This window comes from Mobula hypostoma, chromosome 20 (assembly GCF_963921235.1).
Source record: "Mobula hypostoma chromosome 20, sMobHyp1.1, whole genome shotgun sequence".
NCBI lineage: Eukaryota > Metazoa > Chordata > Chondrichthyes > Myliobatiformes > Myliobatidae > Mobula > Mobula hypostoma.
In genome coordinates, this window is record NC_086116.1 from 7,409,627 (window position 1) to 7,428,869 (window position 19,243).

General features: G+C 45.0%; 1 protein-coding gene across 1 annotated transcript in view; it reads right to left on the minus strand.

Moving 5' to 3' along the window:
• Positions 1-19,243, minus strand: part of lrmp (lymphoid-restricted membrane protein) — a 238,326-nt gene that overhangs the window by 8,024 nt on the left and 211,059 nt on the right. The window contains exons 29-33 of the mRNA XM_063072318.1: positions 12,572-12,712; positions 11,229-11,360; positions 9,295-9,445; positions 4,222-4,268; positions 2,134-2,199 (exon numbers count right to left, since the gene is read on the minus strand). Coding sequence (XP_062928388.1) covers positions 2,134-2,199; positions 4,222-4,268; positions 9,295-9,445; positions 11,229-11,360; positions 12,572-12,712 — 537 coding nt within the window. The remainder of the gene's footprint in view (positions 1-2,133; positions 2,200-4,221; positions 4,269-9,294; positions 9,446-11,228; positions 11,361-12,571; positions 12,713-19,243) is intronic.

Consider the following 19,243-nt stretch of genomic DNA (forward strand, 5'->3'; position numbering starts at 1 on the left):
CAGTTCGTTGTCATTTTCATATATTGAGAAAGGATTCTGGTTTGGTGCAGCAAGTAATGGCTGATGTGAGAAGGCTCTCTAATGACAATGCAGGATTGCACCAGTACATTCTGGGGAAGATGGAAGTTTACCATTGCCAAAAGTACAGTCTCTGCTAAGTCAAGTACACGGACTGGGAGGCCAACCCAGAGCTGGATGCAACCCCAAGTTAGGCCAATATTCCAACACTACATATTGGTCATCATTGGGCAAGGGATATAAAAAGCTAAAGATCCTGCTCAGCTTCTGAACTCTGGTTGGTCGTGCAAAGGCTTTTGTTTGGATAGGGTTTGCAGAAATGGTTCTTAATAAATGACATGGGTGATGATTAAGCAAAGTGTGTAAATGGGCAGACAATGGGCAGACAATGAACCCTGATGCATTTTATTATCAGAGGGGAGTTAACAATGGAATCAGCTTTAAGTAGGTTCCAGTTCACGATGAATGTCTTCTGGAATCTTTGCTTGGGCTGTGCTTTGCATTTTGGCAATTATTTGGACCAAGTATTATTGGGAACAATGTACAGGTTTGTTTAAAACAAAGCATGCAGGAATTAGTAATCCCAAATCTGATAGCTGGTTTGCACTGATCTGTGGCAGAAGTATCATAGAGTCATAAAGCATGAAATGGATCTTTCAGCCCAAATGATCCATGCTAACCAAGATTCCCTCCTAAACTAGTCCTAATTATCCACGTTTAATCCATCACCCTTTTAACTTTTCCTGTCCAAGTACCTTTTAAATGTTGTTGATGTTTTTATTTTATTTTGATTGTTTAGAGACACAGCGCTAAATAGGCCCTTCCGGCCCTTCGAGTTGCACTGCCAGTAACCCCCCCCGATTTAACCCTAGTCTAATCACGGGACAATTTACAATGACTAACTGGTACAACTGAAACCAGAGCACTGAAAGGAAACCCATGACTTCCATGGGACAGATATACAAACTGCTTACAGAGGATTGAACTCTGACACCCTGAGCTACGATGAGTTGCGCTAGCCGCTACACTACTGTGGCACTTAATGTATCTACCTCAACCACTTCCTCTGGCACCTCATTCCATATACCGACTAACAACTGGGTGAAAAAGTCCCCCCTCCAGCTCCCCACTTTAACCCCATGCTCTCTAAATCTCGATTCCTCAGTCCTGGAATAAAGACTGCGCACATTAATCCTTTCTGTGCCTCTCATGATGTTATGCGTCTCTATAAAATCACTCCTCATTTGCCTACAGTCCAATGAAAACCATCTCACCCTGCTAAACCTCTTTCCATTACTGGTCCCTCAGATTCTGGCAACATTACTCAGAAATCTCCTCTGCATTCTTTCCAGCTTGATGGGGTTTTTCCTACGGTGGGTTGGCCAACAGTGAATGCACCATAATATGCTGAGCATGCAATTGAGCGAGCTGATGATATATCAGAAAGTAAACCAGTATATGAAGGGTTATCTAAAAAGATAACATTATAGTAAGCATTTGAAGTGATTCTAACTAGCATCCCAAACATCCAAGGGTGTCATAAACAAAAGGGCAGAGATCTAAGGTGAGAGAAAGCAGTTTATTGGGGGATCTGAGGAGTATGTTTTCTTATTTCATACAGAGTGGTTGATAAGTGGTACACACTGCCAAAGATGGTGGAACAGACACAATCACTGCCTTCAAGAGGAATTTAGACAGACAAATAGGCAAGATGTAGAACAATGTAGGTAAATGAGATTGATACAGATAGGACAAAAGGTCAGCATGGATATGACGGGCCAAATGGCCTATGTCTGTGCTGTGTGACTCCAAGTCTCTAACTATCTTATCTAACCTTATAAATTGAAATAAAATCAAGTCTCAGGTCTTCAGGTGGATTGCTGTTTGCAACACCATCCCACTTCTGCCCGCCAGTTACCATATTCTGGCTTCAAGCTGGTGTGCACATTTTAAACCCCTTACTTCATCCTGGTCTACATTTAACTTCACATTTTAAAGTCAGTGAAGATTCAGACAATCTTTAAAAACCCAAGTACTGGAGTTTCGAAGCTGCTATCTAAACCACGGAAAATTGATCAGTGACAAAGGAACACATGATGCAGGGCATCTCCTTACCAACTCGAGCTGCACTCCCGCGTTGCTTCTTGGAATAGTGGCGATGCTGACTCTCCGCAAGGAGCCCTACAAGGGAGCACAGTTTCAGCGCGTTACACTGAATATTCTACTGTGAAGGCTGAAAGAATTACAACCTCCTAGCATTCATGGACGAGCAGCCCACCTCGTGATTCTGCAGCAATAAGCACAGTGGGAGAAGCAGAGGGGAAGTGGGGGGGTGGGGTGGGGCAGGGTTGGACACAGTCACAACAGGGAGAAGGTGGGTGAAGAGTAAAACCAGGAAATCCTAACATACTTTCCTTTGAAGTGTAATTGCAAACCAGAAACCTGATGCAACTAGTTACCACAGAAGCTATTCAGCTGGATGCCACTGAGATGCAGGAAGGGGAGAGAATGTATTGGCCTTACTTGAAAAAGCCGTTGCTTTATGTTTCAGGAGTACAGTGTTACTGTCTGACCCAGCACACAACATGCCTACCCTGCATACAAAGTCATCTGGGGCGGACCAGATTAACAGGGAGATCCGACGGCCAACAATGCGTTCTGCAACGTTTGTGGAGAGGGAACGGCACGACAAGGCAGGGAAGTTGCCATGATCATCCACTGCAGCTGAGGAAGACTATTTTTGATGACTACTCGTACCACTGGACCTAGACTTCTGAGGGCGAGGGAGTAGATCTGCCCCAGGATAATATCTTTTCCACGTTTGCACAGGTTTAAAAAAAGTGTCATCGTTGGATATGACAGACGACTAATCAATCATGAGGTTCCTAAGGCTACCTTACTTTAATGAAGTGTGTGAACAAAGGCATCTCATCCTGGAACATGTGAAATCTGTGGGGTATTGTGAGGCTGGAGGGCTGTCCTGAGGTTAGAGGGCTGTGAGAGGGAGGAATAGGGCTTGTTTGCTCTTATTGCCTTATCCCTTGTTGTGTTCTGTGTTGTTCTGCCCAAGCTCAGTGGGCATGCTATGTTGGAGCCAGAGTATTTGGTGACACTTGCAGGCTGCCAACACATTCTCAGATGTGTTGGTTATTAACACAAACGACGCTAGTCACCATTCTGTTCTGATGTACGTGTGGGAAATACTGTAAGCTAATCAGAATCTGGCAATTCCAGGCACAAGAGAAACCACTGGGACCCTCAGGCAGGGAGCGTGTGGGAAGGAGAAAAATTTAATAGTGCAGTGTGCTGCTTTTTCTTTCCAACAGGAAGAGGTTATAATCTAAAATAAACGTTAAGTGAAGGGTTTAAAAACGCAAACACGAGGAAATTTGCAGATGCTAGAATTTCAAGCAACACACATAAAAGTTGCTGGTGAACGCAGCAGGCCGGGCGGCATCTCCAGGAAGAGGTACAGTCAATGTTTCAGGCCGAGACCTCTTCCTAGAGATGCTGCCTGGCCTGCTGCGTTCACCAGCAACTTTTATGTGTGTTGCGTTAAGTGAAAGGTGGTGGGGTGTGTGCACGTGGGGAGGGTGAGGAAATGAACAAAAAGGCAGGGGGAGGAGAGGGGGGGTCAAAGAGTATGGTGAAAGGGACAAGGTTGCGTGGGAAAAGGTGGAGCTGAGGTAGGTGCTTTCCTTTCAGGTTGTCAGGGCAAGGTTCAAGATTCAAATTTACTTATCATATAGTGAAATGCATCGACTGCATTAACAACCAACACACCCAAAGCCGTGCTGAGGGCAGCCCACAAAAGTTGCTACAATCTGGCACCAGCAATCTTCATCAGACCACAAAACAGAACACAAGAAACAAGATCAGCAAAACAAGCCCCATTCCTTTCTCCCAGCCACCCACCCACACAGACCTCCAACCGCAGAACAGGCCATCTTCAGCTTCCAGCTGACTTGAGCCCAGTCTGTGGGAAGAGTGGTATTGACCGGATGAGATTTAAAGAGGCAGTGCCAGTATGGTGGTCTTCCATGATAATGCTTGATTCTATGGTTGAACCACCTGTGGAGAGCCCTTCCAACACACACTTACAATAAATAGTCTCAGTGTTGCCAAGATCTTACACAGGCCTCAGTCGTTATATTGTTATTTTAGGCTGTAGTTTGAATGGTCAATGAACATCAGTTTACTTACCCTGCCATACGTCTGGGAGTTAGGGAACCTTTTACTCCGCTGATCATCTGCAAATGAATGACACGGTCGGTTAACAAGGGAAAGACTTTCATTAACATTGCATGCAGCACTGGTGAAAACTGGAGGCTGCATCATTGTGTTAAGAGTCCCATTGATTGATTCAATTACCAATCAAATGTTTGCAAGAGAGTTTATTAGTGTGATGCTGGACAGAAAGATTACTAGTTTTATCATATCTCTGTGTATAAAGAGCTTTGAGAGGTATGCCTACCCTGTTTACATCTTCTCTTCGATGGGGGTTCACGGAGATCCTCTCTCACTTCCTCCCCTTGGGGGTTGCTGCATCTCTCTGACCCTTCATCTATATGCTCACCGCTAATTTCTCTCCCCTTCCCCTTCTCTTTTTCCATTCCCCATTCTAGATACACTCTTACCTCTTCTTGTCTTCGCACCTGTCCATCACGACTGTCTGGTACCCTGCCCCTTCCCTTTCTCCCATGTTTCACCCTCCTCTCTCATCAGATTCCTCCTTCTTCAGCCCTTTACCTCTTCCACTCATCACCTCCCAGCTTCTCAGCTCATCCCCCCTCACCTGGTCTCACCCATATCCTGCCAGCTTCCCCCACCTTCTTATTCTGGCTCTCTCCCCTTTCCTTTCCAGCCCTGAAGGGTCTCAGCCCAAAACATCAACTGCTTATGCCTCTCCTTAGCTGCTGTCTGACGTGCTGAGTTCCTCCAGCATTTTATTGGTGTTACTCTGGATTTCAAGCATCTGCAGAATCTCGAGTTTATGATTGTCGCTGTGTGAAGAGTGACAGGGAGTACCCAGCAGATCAGGTACAGGTAGCATCTGGTGTGAGAAACAATAATGTTTCAGGTCAATAACCTACCACCAGAAATAGGAGAGAGGTTTCAGAGAAGGTGGTGCCTGTGGTAGGGTGGACACCACAAGGATATGAAGAACATATCCTGTTGTGGCAGATAGTGCAGTGTGAAGACTTGCAGGATTGCAGCTGATCTGTCTGAAGGAGATAAATGTAAACAGAAATAAAAGGAAAAAAAGGAAAACACCAGAGAAACTGAACACTGCAGATGCTAAAAATCTGAAATGTAAACAGAATCATTTAGGATCAGACAAGAAGGCACTCCTGAAACAAAATGGAAAGGAGTATATTGAATTCACCTGAACTTTTTCCAGCTTAGTGTACTGCACTGCATGCTCAGGAACTAAGCAGTTTGGTTGACTGCTTTGAGGCAGTTATTAACTGCAAAGACGACCACGACTTCTGGGTGCCTTATTCCCAGTCCAACTTCCATCTTTGTCCTTGTACTGTTTTCTGAAGCTCAGTGTTCAACACAATCATACACTCAGTTCTAATCAAAAATCTCCAAAACCAGGGACTCTGTAACTCCCTCTGCAACTGGATCCTTGACTTCCTTACCAGGAGATCGGAAATAGCATCTCCTTCTCGCTGACAATCAACACCAGCACACCTCAAGGATGCTAACCTAAGCGCACTGCTCTTCTCTCTCTACACCCAAGAGTGTGTGGTTAGGCACAGTTCAAAGACCATCCATAAATTTGCTGATAATATAACTTACTGCTGGCAGAATTTCAGATATGACAAGGTGGTGTACAGGAGCAAGATCGATTAGGTGACTGAGTGGAGTCATAACAACCTTGCACTGGATGTCATTTAGATCAAGGACTTGATTGTGGACGTCAGGGAAAGGGAGTCGAAGGAACACACACCAGTCCTTATCAAGAGATCAGCAGTGGAAAGGCTGAGGAATTTCAAGTTCATAGATGTCACCATCTTTGATGATCTATCCTGGGACCAACATATTGACACATTTACATGAAGGCACAACAACGACTTCATGAGGAATTTGATGAGATTTGGTATGTCACCAAATACACTTGTAAATTTCTACAGATGTACCAGGTAGAGCATTTGAACTGGTTGCATCACTGGCTGGCTGGTGGGGGCCACTGCCCAGGATCAGAAAAGTTGAAAACTCAGCCAGCTCCATCATTAAGGAGTCTAGCCTCCCCAGCATCAAGGAGACCTTTAAAAGTGATATCCTCAAAAAATGCGGCATACATTATTAAGGGCCTCCATCACCCAGGACCTGCCCTCTTCTCATTGTTACCTTGAAGGTGGAGCCTGAAGACACACACTCAACATTTTATACATATATACACAAATATACATACACACACACATACTGTATATATACACATACATATACACAAACACAGTATATACTTATTGTAATTTACTTCTTAAAATATGTATTGAAATGTACTGCTGCCACAAAACAACAAAATTCAGAACATATGCCAGTGACACTAAAGCTGATTCTGATGAAAGTGAAGAAACTCTTTCCAAGAAAGGACCTGTTAACCTTAACAATTAACATGGGATTCAAAAACCTTATGTAACCAGCCTTTCCAGTCTGTGTTACAACTGATCAATTCTGATGAAGGATTATCAGTCCAAAATATTACACATTTCTTTGTCCACAGATATCTGACCTGTGGAATATTTCAATCGTTTTTATTTTCGATTTGTAATATCTGCACTTTTTCTGTTTGCATCTCCACTACATATAATAGTTACAGTACTTTTCCATTAAATATTTTCCTTTTTTCTATTCTTTCCTCACACTTTGACTGGTCATCATCTTTTTACCACATGACCAGATGCATCATCTACAATTAACAAATCTTCAGTATCCTCCCAGCGAGCCTTTTCCAGTCTTGACCTATCACGGCTATTTCTCCCTCGTGTATCAGTTCTGATTATGTTTGCAGCTTGCACACCAGTTAAAACATTCCAGCATCTACCTTCATGGTCAGCCCCTCTTCCTTCTAAACTTCAACCAATGCAAACCCAAGCCGATCAGCCTCCCTTGGCAGGAGAACACATTTCATCCTACGAGGTGACCTTCTGGGGGAAGGGGTCTATAGACTTCTCCCAGCAATGTCTTCCCTCCATTGCTATTCGTGATTTCAACCCACATCCAGGATCGGAACAAGGAGCTCCTGTAGTCATGTTATCTTCTACTGTCTCCTGTCATTCCTTGAGAGAGAGGGAGAACACTGTACAATGCATGTGGGTGAATCAGTGGGAGGACAAACGAGAAGCAGGATCAGCGAAGAGTGCAGAGCTGCAGGCAAGCAGGACAGGGTTGACAAGGCTCTGATCATGAATGTTGGTGGATGATTCAGGAACAGCAGATGAATCAAGTTGACCATGAGGTTAATAGTAGAACAGAGACCCTATGGCACTTGAAAATGCAGTCATTTGATTCAACCACAGACAATGCTGTAAACCTCTTGTAGCACCGCAGTATGGCCCCTTGGCCTGTTTTCCACACTGAGCTACCTCCAAAGCTGTCTCTTTCTGGGGCAGAGAAAGGATTCCTGACCCTTGTCCTCCACCAATATCTGTAGATCATCCTCCAAGAATTTCAAATTCAGGTTTATTGCAGTGAAATGTGTCACTTGCTTTAACCACCAACATACCCGAGGATGTGCTGGGGGCAGCCCGCAAGTGTTACCACACATGCTGGCACCAACACTGCGTGCCCACCAAGCTCGACAGAACAACATACGGTGCAACCAAACAGAACACAACAAGCGACAAAGCAACAACAGAATAATGAGTCCCATCGCACCCCCCTCCCACACAGTCGTTGAACCCCAGGTCAGGCTGTCTTCAGCTGTTTTGCTGCTTTTCATTTCGGAGGTCAGGCTATGAGACTGCCAGCAATTGCTCTGACGTTAAGGCAAGATATGGACAAGCTCTAAAATTATTACCCTGCTGAGGTGTGCAGCCTCGGAACACGATTAGGAAGGAAAAGGTAACGGGTAGAGATAGCAACCAAAGAGGTCAGCTCATCTGCTCAGTGTGGTTGCTATGCCAACCAAAGGCCTTGCTTACCACAGCAGAGCTGTGTCATTTCCTTGTTCCAACAGACAGATTGGTGGTTGTGGAAAGGTAGACAGTGGAAGAGAAGGACTTGAATAGCTTTAGTGCCTTTCAGACACCAAGATATCTCAAACTGCTTCACAGCTAATGAAGGCAGCATGTATGAGACATTTGAGAACAGCAAACTCCCGTAGAGAGTCAGAGTTGTACAATATGGAAACCAGGCCTTTGACCAGAGCTCATTTACACATTCCTTTTTTCCTATCCCATCTACTTCCCCCAGGTTCAACCACTCTGCAGCCAATGAACCCTCTAGCCTACGTGCCTTTAGGATTTGGGAGGAGGAGCGGCAGAGTGGGAACTGATCCATACGCGAGGAGAACGTACAAACTCCATACAGGTAATGCCGAAGTTCAGGACTGAACCTGGGTCACTGGAGCTGGGAAGCACCATCACTGGAAAAGCCATGCGATTATCTTGACACTATTGAAGGATAAACATTGGACAGAACACTTCAAGGCTTTTCAGGCCTCACGGTGAAAGAGCTAACGATGGCAAAAAGCCTCCGACTGCGTCTGACCCCTCCGACAGCAGTGTGCCTCTGCACCGTGGGACTATCGGTCTGAACTTAGATGTTGCTTTGGTTTTGATTGAGTCTTCAACACATGATCCAAATTATCCCAGACCAGGAATAGTTCCCAGGACACCACCTGCTTGCGTATGGTGCTGCGGGGTGTGGAGTACCTGCTGGAGATCACGTAGGAAATGACTATGACCCCAGATAAATGGCAGCAAAGTGCAAGGATTTTAGGCACTGCTCCATGGGAGCTAAAGGGGAAGGGGAGGGGGTGCTATATCTATGCCCTCCCCCAACACACGATCAAGGAGTGAAAGTAAATCAGAATGGAAGGCAGTCAACCACTACTGAGCACATTTAAAATGAACACTGCCACAAGAAAGCAGCATCCACCATCCAGGCCTTACTGTCTCCTCACTACTACCATTACGCAGAAGGAATGGGCTTAGGTCCCACACCACCAGGTTCAGGAACAGTTAGTCATATCACAGACCAAGGCTAGAAACGTGCTCGCTTCTTTAATAGTAGTAGCTCATCCCACTCATCAACCACAGTTACCTTGATGCTCTTTAAGTGAATTCAGAGTGTTTCCATTCTGTAGAAGGAGCTGCTTCATTTCTTCCAGTTCTGTGTGTTCTTTGGCGTACATTCGCTTCAGGTTTTCAACGTACTGGATCATGACCTCTACTGCTTTGCTAACCCGCGTTTCCTGTTGGACAGAAGGAGTAGTGTTCACTGACTGTCCCCAACATAGAAATTAAATGCTCCACACCCAACTTCATTCGGCGGAGGAGGCGCTCACCGAGTACAGGATCTGGGAAGGACTGCAAATATGGGAGCTACGTAACATGATTAACAATCTTGATACTTCCAAGTAAAGAGCACATTAAAATCAAACTTCTTGTCTTGTGTAATTACTAAATCCTAAACAATACATTTATTATGGATTTGTATTGCTAGTATTATTAATAGTGTTTGTAAAACCACCAGGGTGTTTATACAGATATATCTGGGCCAATATTTATTAAACACCAAAGTTTGCCATCTTTACCAGTCTGCTCAGTGTGACTCCAGACCCAAGCATGTGATCAACTCAATAGAAATTAAAAAGAAAACTGTGAATGCTAGAAAGCTGAAACAAAAAAAAAAAATCATGGTTGGAAACAGTAAAGATTGGGCCATGTCTATGGAAACAGTAACTTAATGTTTTGAGACTGTGACCCTTTATCTGATCCAATGTCCGTGGATGCTGCCGGACCTGCTGAATTACCAGAGACATTGTTATGGGGTCTGACAGTCTTGTCCAAACTCCAGCTCTCCTCACTTGTGTCCTCAGTCACACTTCCCCAGAGTGTGACCATTGCCAAAATCTTGATATTCAAAGACATCATCTTTGCCAAATATTCACAAACACCTCCCACTACAGCGTGCCTTTCTAATCCAATCTACTATGTGGATATATGTGATGGTTGTTTTCAAACTTCCATTTACTCTACACCCAGATCCTGGTGAGAAGAGGCTTCTGATGGATCTCTGAAAGACCATTTGGGGTCTGGGAAGATTTGGTATTGGTATATTCTTGCCACATGCTTGTAATATCATGAAGGATCTCATCCAGCCTGCTCATGGACTGTTTGTCCCACTCCCATCCGGAGGGAGGCTAATGTAGTATCCCTGTATTGACCACCAGACTCAAAAACAGTTGCTTTCCCCACGCAGTACGGCTAATCAATACCTCTTCCCACCAACCTCCCCAGCACCACTACCTTATCATTTCCTGTCAGAATCACCTTTATGTATACACACTCCTGGGCCTAGCATCATTTTATGATATACTAGTTCTGTACGTAAGCTATTTTACTTAGTTATGTTTCTTACGTGCTTTTTAATTATTATGTTCTTTATTTTTTATCTTATTGTGTTTTTTTTGTGGTGCTTCAGATCTGGAGTAACAATTATTTTGTTCTCCTTTACACTAGTGTATTTGAAATGATATTAAGCAATCTTGAATGCACTGAGATACAGTGAAAAGCTCGTCCTGCAAACTGTTTATACAGATCAGATCATTACACAGTACATTGATGTAGAATAAGGTAAAACAAAGTACAGAGAAGGTAAAGAATAAGGTGCAAGATCATAAAATGGCACCCTGTCATACTAGGAACCATTTAATAGTCTTAGAACAATGGGGCAAGATCCCAACCTTGAGGCTGGTGGTATGTGCTTTTGGGCTTTTGTATCTTCTTCCTGATGGGAAAGGGGAGAGGGGAGAATGTCTGGGGTGAGTGGAGTCTTTGACAATGCTTTACTGAGGCAGTGAAAAGTGTAGACAGTGCCCATGGAAAGGAACTTAATGTGTTGGTCCTGCCAGCTTTACCCGGTGACTGGCAGTGCCCTACTTAAACACAAAGGTGAAATTACAAGCACTCAGACGCTTTGTACAAACAGCTCTAGTATGAAGACTTTCACCAACAACAATGAACTTTCTTTACCTGGTGTATGGCACCGAGCATCTCAGCACGGCTCACCACCCTGGTTATGGTCTGGGTAAGGACACCAAGACTTTTCTCAAGACTCTCAAAAATTTCCAATGACTGCTCCTCTTCGCACAGAGGCCGTACTGTCTGTGGGGAAACAGAACAGAGAGATTAGATGGAGATTAGGGAGGGAAGGAAGAAAGGGAGGGGGCAGAAAACAGAATGAGACCTCCCCCAGAACATGCTGATCTACAGCATCTGTTATCTACAGTGTATTAATGATTTAGATGACAATATGGTAACTGAATCAGCAATTTTGTAGATGATATCAAAAGTGGGTAGCATAGGAAGTTATCAAAGTTTGCAGCAGGATCCGGACCAGCTGAGAAAACAGGCTGAAACATGGCAGATGGAATTTAAAGCAAAGTGTGAGGTGTTACACTTTTGGGGGAACAAACCAGCACAAGACTTACAAAGAGGATAGTAGGACTGAGGAGTACCGTAGAATAAAGGGACCTGGGAATACAGATCCATAATTCCTCAGAACTCAAGGATGTTTTGGGTATATTGGCCTTCATAAATCAGGGCATTGAGTACAGGAGATGGGATGATATGTTAAAGTTGTCCAAGAACTGCACAGAATAATTTAGATTGTGTGCAGTTCTATTCACCTACTGACAAGAAAGATATCAATAAACTTGAAAGGGCAGGGAAATTTTACAAAGATGTTGCCCGGACCCAAGCACCTGAATTATAGGGAAAAGTTGAATAGGTTAGGTCTTCCCTGGAGTGTAGGAGAATGAGGGAGATCTTATACTGTAGAGGTATATACAATTAGGAGGGGTATAGATAGGGTGAATGCATGCAGGCTTCTCCCCTCAGGTTGAGTGAGGTTAGAACTAGATGTCACAGATTTAGGGCAAAAGGTAAAATATTCAAGGGGAATCTGAGGGGAAACTTCTTCACTCGAGTGGAACAAGTTGCCAGTGGAAGAGGCAGATGCATGCTTAATTACAACTTTGAGAAGCTTGGATAGGCGCATGAATGAGACTGAAGATGAACATGGTCTGGGTGCAGATAGATGGGACTAGACAGATCAGGTTGACAGGGAGTAGATGGGCCAAAGGGCCTGTTGTGTGCTATAGTACTCTCTGATTGTACGCTCATTCATGGAGCTGAAAGCTTACAATGTAACGGCTTGGTAAAATGGTTCTCTTAAAAGAATTACATTATACTACTCTCCCACTGACCAAACACAGCAGACGGTGTGCGCAGCCTTATTTTCCCTGGGTGTTGGGAAGAGGGAAGAGAAGACTTGTTGTTCTGCTAACAAGCCAATCAATGAATTCCATGCCAACCTGCAAGGCTTGCTGACATTTCTCAATCTCTTTTTTCAAGTTTGTTTCAGCCAGATCTCTGGATCGCTCCTCCAGCCGTAATCGCTTGTCGAGCGTAAACATGTCACACTTGAAGGCCAATGAGAAGCGGAGAAACTCAGCCTGTGTTTAAAAGAAAAATAAAATCCACAGTCTGTTTAAAGCAGTATGTCTTCTCACCCCTTCTGACCATTGTTCGGTCATACCCCACTTTTAACTCCCCAGTGCCTCTCCAAATTCAGCCCATGGAATGCCCATTCCCATCACCCACTGCTCAGTATAGTGACATCCCCACTGCCCCTCACCAACTGTTATAGGTGCATCCTATCCTGGTGTACACAGTTTGGTGTGACAGATGCTCTGACCACAAGAAACTATAGAGGGTTATGGATATAGCTCAGCAGATCACTGAAACCAGCCTCCTCTCCTTGGACACCGTCTACACTTCTCGCTGCCTCAGGAAAGCAGCCAATTTCAAAGACTCTTGCCACCCCAGTCATTGGCAAAGGATACAAAAGCTTGAAAACACCTACCATCAGGTTCAAGGACAGCTCTGATAAGATTATTGAACAATTCTCTGGTACAATACGATTGACCACAGGCCCTGGCACCTTATTGTTTGCTGTACTGCACTACACCAAATTCTCTGCTCTGTTACCGTTTTCCCTTTGTACTACCTCACTGTACTTATTTTGAAATGATGGCATGCAAAGTCTTCCTAATGCATCTCAGTATATGTGACAGCAATAATATTCCACAAATTCTGACGGACAGCAAGGATACAGGGGTCTGTGGGATGATTTTCAGACACCAGGACACCTTGGCTGGCCACGATGACCCAGATCACCTGTGAGGTGGTGACCATGTACTTGCACTCAAACTGGGACCCATAAGGCAAAGGAACAAAATTAAGTCATTTGCTCCATTAGGTCTGCTCTGCCATTCCATCCTGTCTTCTCCCCCATAACCTTTGATGCAGCACGGTAGTGTCGTGGTTAGCACCAATGACCCAGGGTTCAGTTCTCATCACTGCCTGTAAGGAGCTTATGCATTCTTCACATGACCGTGTGGGTTGCCTCCTGGTGCTCTGGTTTCCTCCCACAGTCTGGAGACATACTGGCTGGGAGCTTAACTGGTCATTGCAAATTGTCCTGTGATTAGACCAAGGTTAAACTGGGGGATTGCTGGGCGGGAAGGGCCTAACTCAATAAATAAATAAACAAGAAAACAGTCATCACTGTGGGACAATGGCTGATCAACCCACACAGCGTGCTAGGGACACGCTGCGCTATTTAAAACACTGTTTCAGCAGAGAGGAAAGCATTCTCACACTCCACTTGTACTATTTCAAGGAACAGTCTCTGATACGCCATTCTGTCCCCAATCCACATCTGAGTAAACAGATTCACTGCTGACCTTGCTGGTTGCAACTTGGCTTACAGGCTGTCTAGAACCTCTGATATGACCAACAACAACCATTCAATAGCCACACTGCTGGGAGCTGGATGATTGTTACTAGTACCATAGTATTTAAAAGCTGGTTGCAGAGATCGCACCCATTGTGCTACTTGCAAACTCACGTGGAAGCTTGCAAGGAAAAAAATCAACAGGGATTGCACTGTGCAGCTATGCTAGATTCAGCACTGCATCGTTGCAGAAAACCTGACAGCACGTTCTGTGCAACACACAAAGTGCTGGTGGGATTCAGCAGATCAGGCAGCATCCATCGAGGCAATAATGCTTCGGGCTGAGATCCTTCATCAGGACTAGAAAGGAAGGAGGAAGAAGCCCGAATAAGAAGGTGAAGGGAGGGGAGAGCGTACAAGCAGGCAAGTGATATGTTAAGACAGATGAGGGGGAAGGGGGTGGGTAGAGAAGGGGGTGAATGAAACGAGAAACTGGGAGGTGATAGGTGGAAGGGGTAAAAGGTTGAAGGAGGAGGAATCTGAGAGGGGGGAGAGTGGACCATGGGAGAAAGGGAGGAGGTGCACCAGAGAGAGTTGATGGATAGGTGAGGAGAATGGAAAGAGTGAGCAGGGAACTAGAACAGGGAATGGAAAGAGAGAAGGGGAGGAGAGAGAAATTACTGGAAGTTTTAGGGCCAGCAGTGTTCTGTGAACTTCACAGTTTGAAATTTTGGTCATCACCAACTTTAGGTTGACACATGGAGGCACCTGAAAGCAAATGAAAGGATGAATTTCCAGCTCTACCTACATATCTAATCATCCAATCATGTGGCAACATCTCAATGCATAAACGCATGCAGATATGTTCAAGATATGTTTGTTGTTGAGACTAAACAACAGAGTTGGGAAGAAATTACTTCGACCGTGGAATGATTGTTGGTGCCAAACAGGGTGGTTTGAGTATCTCAGAAACTGCTGATCTCCTGGCATTTTCATGCATACTGGTCTCCAGAGTTTACAGAGAATGGAGTGATAAACAAATAGAAAACATCCAATGAGCGGTAGTTTTGTGAGGAAAAATGGCATGTTAATGAGAGGGGTCAGAGGAGAATGGCCAGACTGGTTCAACCTAACAGGGAGGCGACAGTAACCTTTTACAACAGTGGTGGGCAGAAGAGCACCTCAATGCACAACGCACCAAACCATGAAGTAGATGGTCTGCAGTAGCAGAAGATCACACTGGGTTCCATTTACCAAATAAAATGGCTACTGAGTGTAGAACAGTACAGGTCCTGTGGCCCACAATGTTGTGCTGATTCTTTAACCTGTTCTAAGATCAATATAACCCTTCCCTCCAACATAGCCCACTATTTTTTCTCTCTACATACCTAGCATGTCCCCAATGCATCTGTTTCTAACACCGCTTCTGTCAGTGTGTTCCACACAGCTGCCACTCTGTAAAAAAGACCTGTTCTTGACATCCCACCCACCTCACCCCTGTACATTCCTCCCAACAGCTCAAAGTTATGCCTCCTAATATTATCCGTAAAGGACAAACCACAGGGTGCGATGACTGTAGCTCAAACAACTTTCAGGAAGCTCAACACCATCCAAGACAAAACTGCCCACTTGGTTGGATCCCTCCCACCACAGCAGAACAGCAGCTGCACTGTGCATCATCTATAAGATACCCTGCAGTCACTTACAGCACTTCCCGAACCTTCCATCCTTACTGGGCTACAATCACGGTGAGAAGTTGTTTGCTGGTGAAGCTACGCGGGGTTTAAAGAAACCTAGGGCCTTTCAGAACTTTGAGGGGCGGCAATCATAATGACCTCTTAGGCACTCAGCAGGGACCAACAAAAAGAAGTGACGTGCAAGTGGAGCAGCCATTGTTGGAGCGGACGGTGTTAGAGTGGCCAGGCTTTGACTCAACAGGCGCAGGCTAGAGATTAAGCTCGAGATGTTAGAGGTTTAACAGGATGGCAGTTAAGGTGGTGGACTGCTCCTGCAGTGAGATGTGGGATTTCAGGGTACTGAACGGCCTCCCTGATGACTAAGCTGCAGGAAGTGCGCCCAGTCTCAGCTCCTGATTGACAAAGTCAAGGAACTGGATCTATATGTACTCAGGACTATCCCGAAGGCTGAAAACGACATCGATGAGACATTTACTGAGGTGGCCAGACTCAGAGTGCAGGCTTCAGATAGTAGATGTGTGATCTCTAGGAGAAATAAGAGGAGTAATCAGTCAGTGCAGAGCTTCTTTGTGGCCAGTCCCCTCAGCAACAAGTATACCCCTTGGATACAGCTGGGGAATGACCTGTCGGGCACAGTAACAGCGGTCAGGCCAGTGGCACTTGTCGCCAGCTCTCAGGTAAATGTCAGGCACAGTGATAGTGATAGGAGGCTTCATAGTTCAGGGGGAGGACAGGAGATTCTGTGGCCAGGATGGTGTTCTTTCCCAGGTATTGGGGTCCAGGTGGCTCAGAGCAGGTGCAGAAGATTCTCAAAAGGGAGGGTGAGCAGCCAGAGGTTGTGGTGCACATTGGCACTAATGACACAGGTGGAAAGGGGCAAGGAGTAAGTATAGAGAATTAGGGAATAGGCTGAAGAGCAGGGCCTCCAGGGTAGCAGTCTCTAGATTACTGACAGTACCATGTGCTAGTTAGGACAGGAATAGGATGATGCTAGGGATGCATTGTTGGCTGAGGAAGTGGTGCAGGGGGTAAGGTTTCAGATTTCCAGATCATTGGGATCTCTTCTGGGGAAGTATGGCCTCTACAAAAAGGATGGGTTACATGGGGGACCAATATACTTGAGGGCAGGTTTGCCAGAGCTGTGGGGAGGGTTTAAACTAATTTGGCAGGAGGATAGGAACGAAAGTGATAGGGCTGAGGATGGGGCAGTTGGTGCACTAATCAAAGCATTGTGTACTGGCACTGTGAGGAAGGATAGGCAGGTGACAGGAGAAAGCTGCAGTCGGTGAGATGAGTTGAAAGTGCAACATGGGGGCAATATAGAATAGGGTGTTGAATGCATTCCTCACCATTGATTCAACCTGCAAATTGACCTTTAAGGCATCATACACAAGAACTCCATTCCTTTTGTGCCTTTTTTTTTTGAAAATCTCTCCATTTAGAAAATAGTCTACCCGCGTACATGACCATACACTCCCCTACACTTATTCCATCTGCCACTTCTTTGCCCAGTCTCCTAATTTGTCTAAGCCTTTTTCTAACCTCTCTACTTCCTCAAAACAACTCGACCCTCCACCTATCTTCGTATCATCCACAAACTTTGCCACAAAGTCATCAATTCGTTCATCCAAGTCATTGAATTATAAAGTCAAAAGAATGGTCCCAACACTGAACCCTGTGGAACACCGTTAGTCACCGGCAGCCAACCAGAAAAGGCTCCCATTATTCCCGATTTTTTGCCTCCTGCCAATCAGCCACTGCTTTACCCATGCTAGAATCTTTCCTGTAAGACCATGGGCTCTTAACTTGTTAAGCCTTGGCACCTTGTCAAAGGCCTTCTGAAAATCCAAGTACACAACATCAACCGATTCTCCTTTGTCTATCTTGCTTGTTACTACTTCCAATAATTCCAACAGATTTGTCAGGCTATATTTTCCCCTGAGGAAACCATGCTGACTATAGCCTAATTTATCATGTGCCTCCAAGTACTCCAAAACCATATCCTTAACAATCGACTCCAGCATTTTCCCAACCACTGACATCAGACTAACTGGCCTATAATTTCCTTTTCTCTGACTCGCTCCCTTTTTGAAGAGTGGAGTGACATTTACAATTTTTGATTTCTCTGGACCCATGCCAGAATCTCAAAAGATCATTACTAAGGCCTCCACAATCTCTTCAGCCCTGGGGTGTATACCATCTGGTCCAAGTGACTTATTTACCTTCAGACCTTTCAGTTTTCCCAAGAACCTTCTCCCAAGGAATGGCAACTTCACTCATTTCTGCCCTTGACACTCCTGAACTTCCACCATACTGCTAGTGTCTTGCACAGTGAAGACTGATGTAAAATAGTTTGTCTGTCATTTCCTTATCCTCCATTACTTCCTCTCCAGCACCTAGAGGATCATTCCTACAGACTAGAGGGAACAGCCTCAGAATTGAGGGATTTCTTTAGCTAGAGGGTGGTGAATCTGTGGAATACATTGCTGCTGACAGCTGCGGAGGTTATTCCACCAAGTATACTTAAAGCGGATTTTGATGGGTTCTTGATTAGTCAGGGCACCAAAGGTCACTGGAAGAAGGCAGGAGAATGGGATTGAGAGGGATAATAAAGTCAAGTCAAGTCGCTTTTTATTGTCAGTTCAACCATATACTGCCGGTACAGTACACAGTAAAAATGAAACCACGTTCCTCCAGGATCATGGTGCTACATGAAACAACACAAAACTACACTAGACTATGTGAGAAAACACAAGGCTACACTAGACCACGTAAGACAACACAGAAACTACACTAGACTACAGACCTACACAGGACTGCATAAAGTGCACAAAACAGTTCAGGGCAGTACAATAAATGAAGACAATAGGCACAGAAGAGGACAAATTAGAATATAATAATAAATGACATAGATGCCAGTCTAGACTCTGGGTATTAAGGAGTTTGATGGCTTGGGGGAAGAAACTGTTGCACAGTCTGGTCGTGAGAGCCCGAATGCTTCGGTACCTTTTGCCAGATGGCAGGAGGGAGAAGAGTTTGTATGAGGGGTGCGTGGGGTCCTTCATAATGCTGTTTGCTTTGCGGATGCAGCATGTGGTGTAAATGTCTGTAATAGTGGGAAGAGAGACCCCGATGATCTTCTCAGCTGAGAAGATCAGCCATGATAGAATGGCAAAGCAGTCTCGATGGCCAAATGGCCTAACTCGTCCTCTATGTTTTATGGTCTTATGCCCCAGGGACCTGCAGCAGGAATACAGAGGCACTACCATCTATGGGTTCCCCTCCAGATCACGCACACTTCCAATCTGGAATTATTTTGTCGATCCTTCAATGCCACCGGGTGTAAACCATGGAACTCCACAGTCATCAGTAACGTGGCAGTCTCTTTACTGGTTATACACGACTCACCACTACCTGCTCATGGTTAATTAGGGGTGAACAAAAAAAAACACTCGCCTTGCCTGCAACACCCACATCCCCTTAAGGTATCGGAAGCCCTGAAGCTCTCACAAGCCTAACATTCACAGAGATTACTGAACTGAACCATTTCC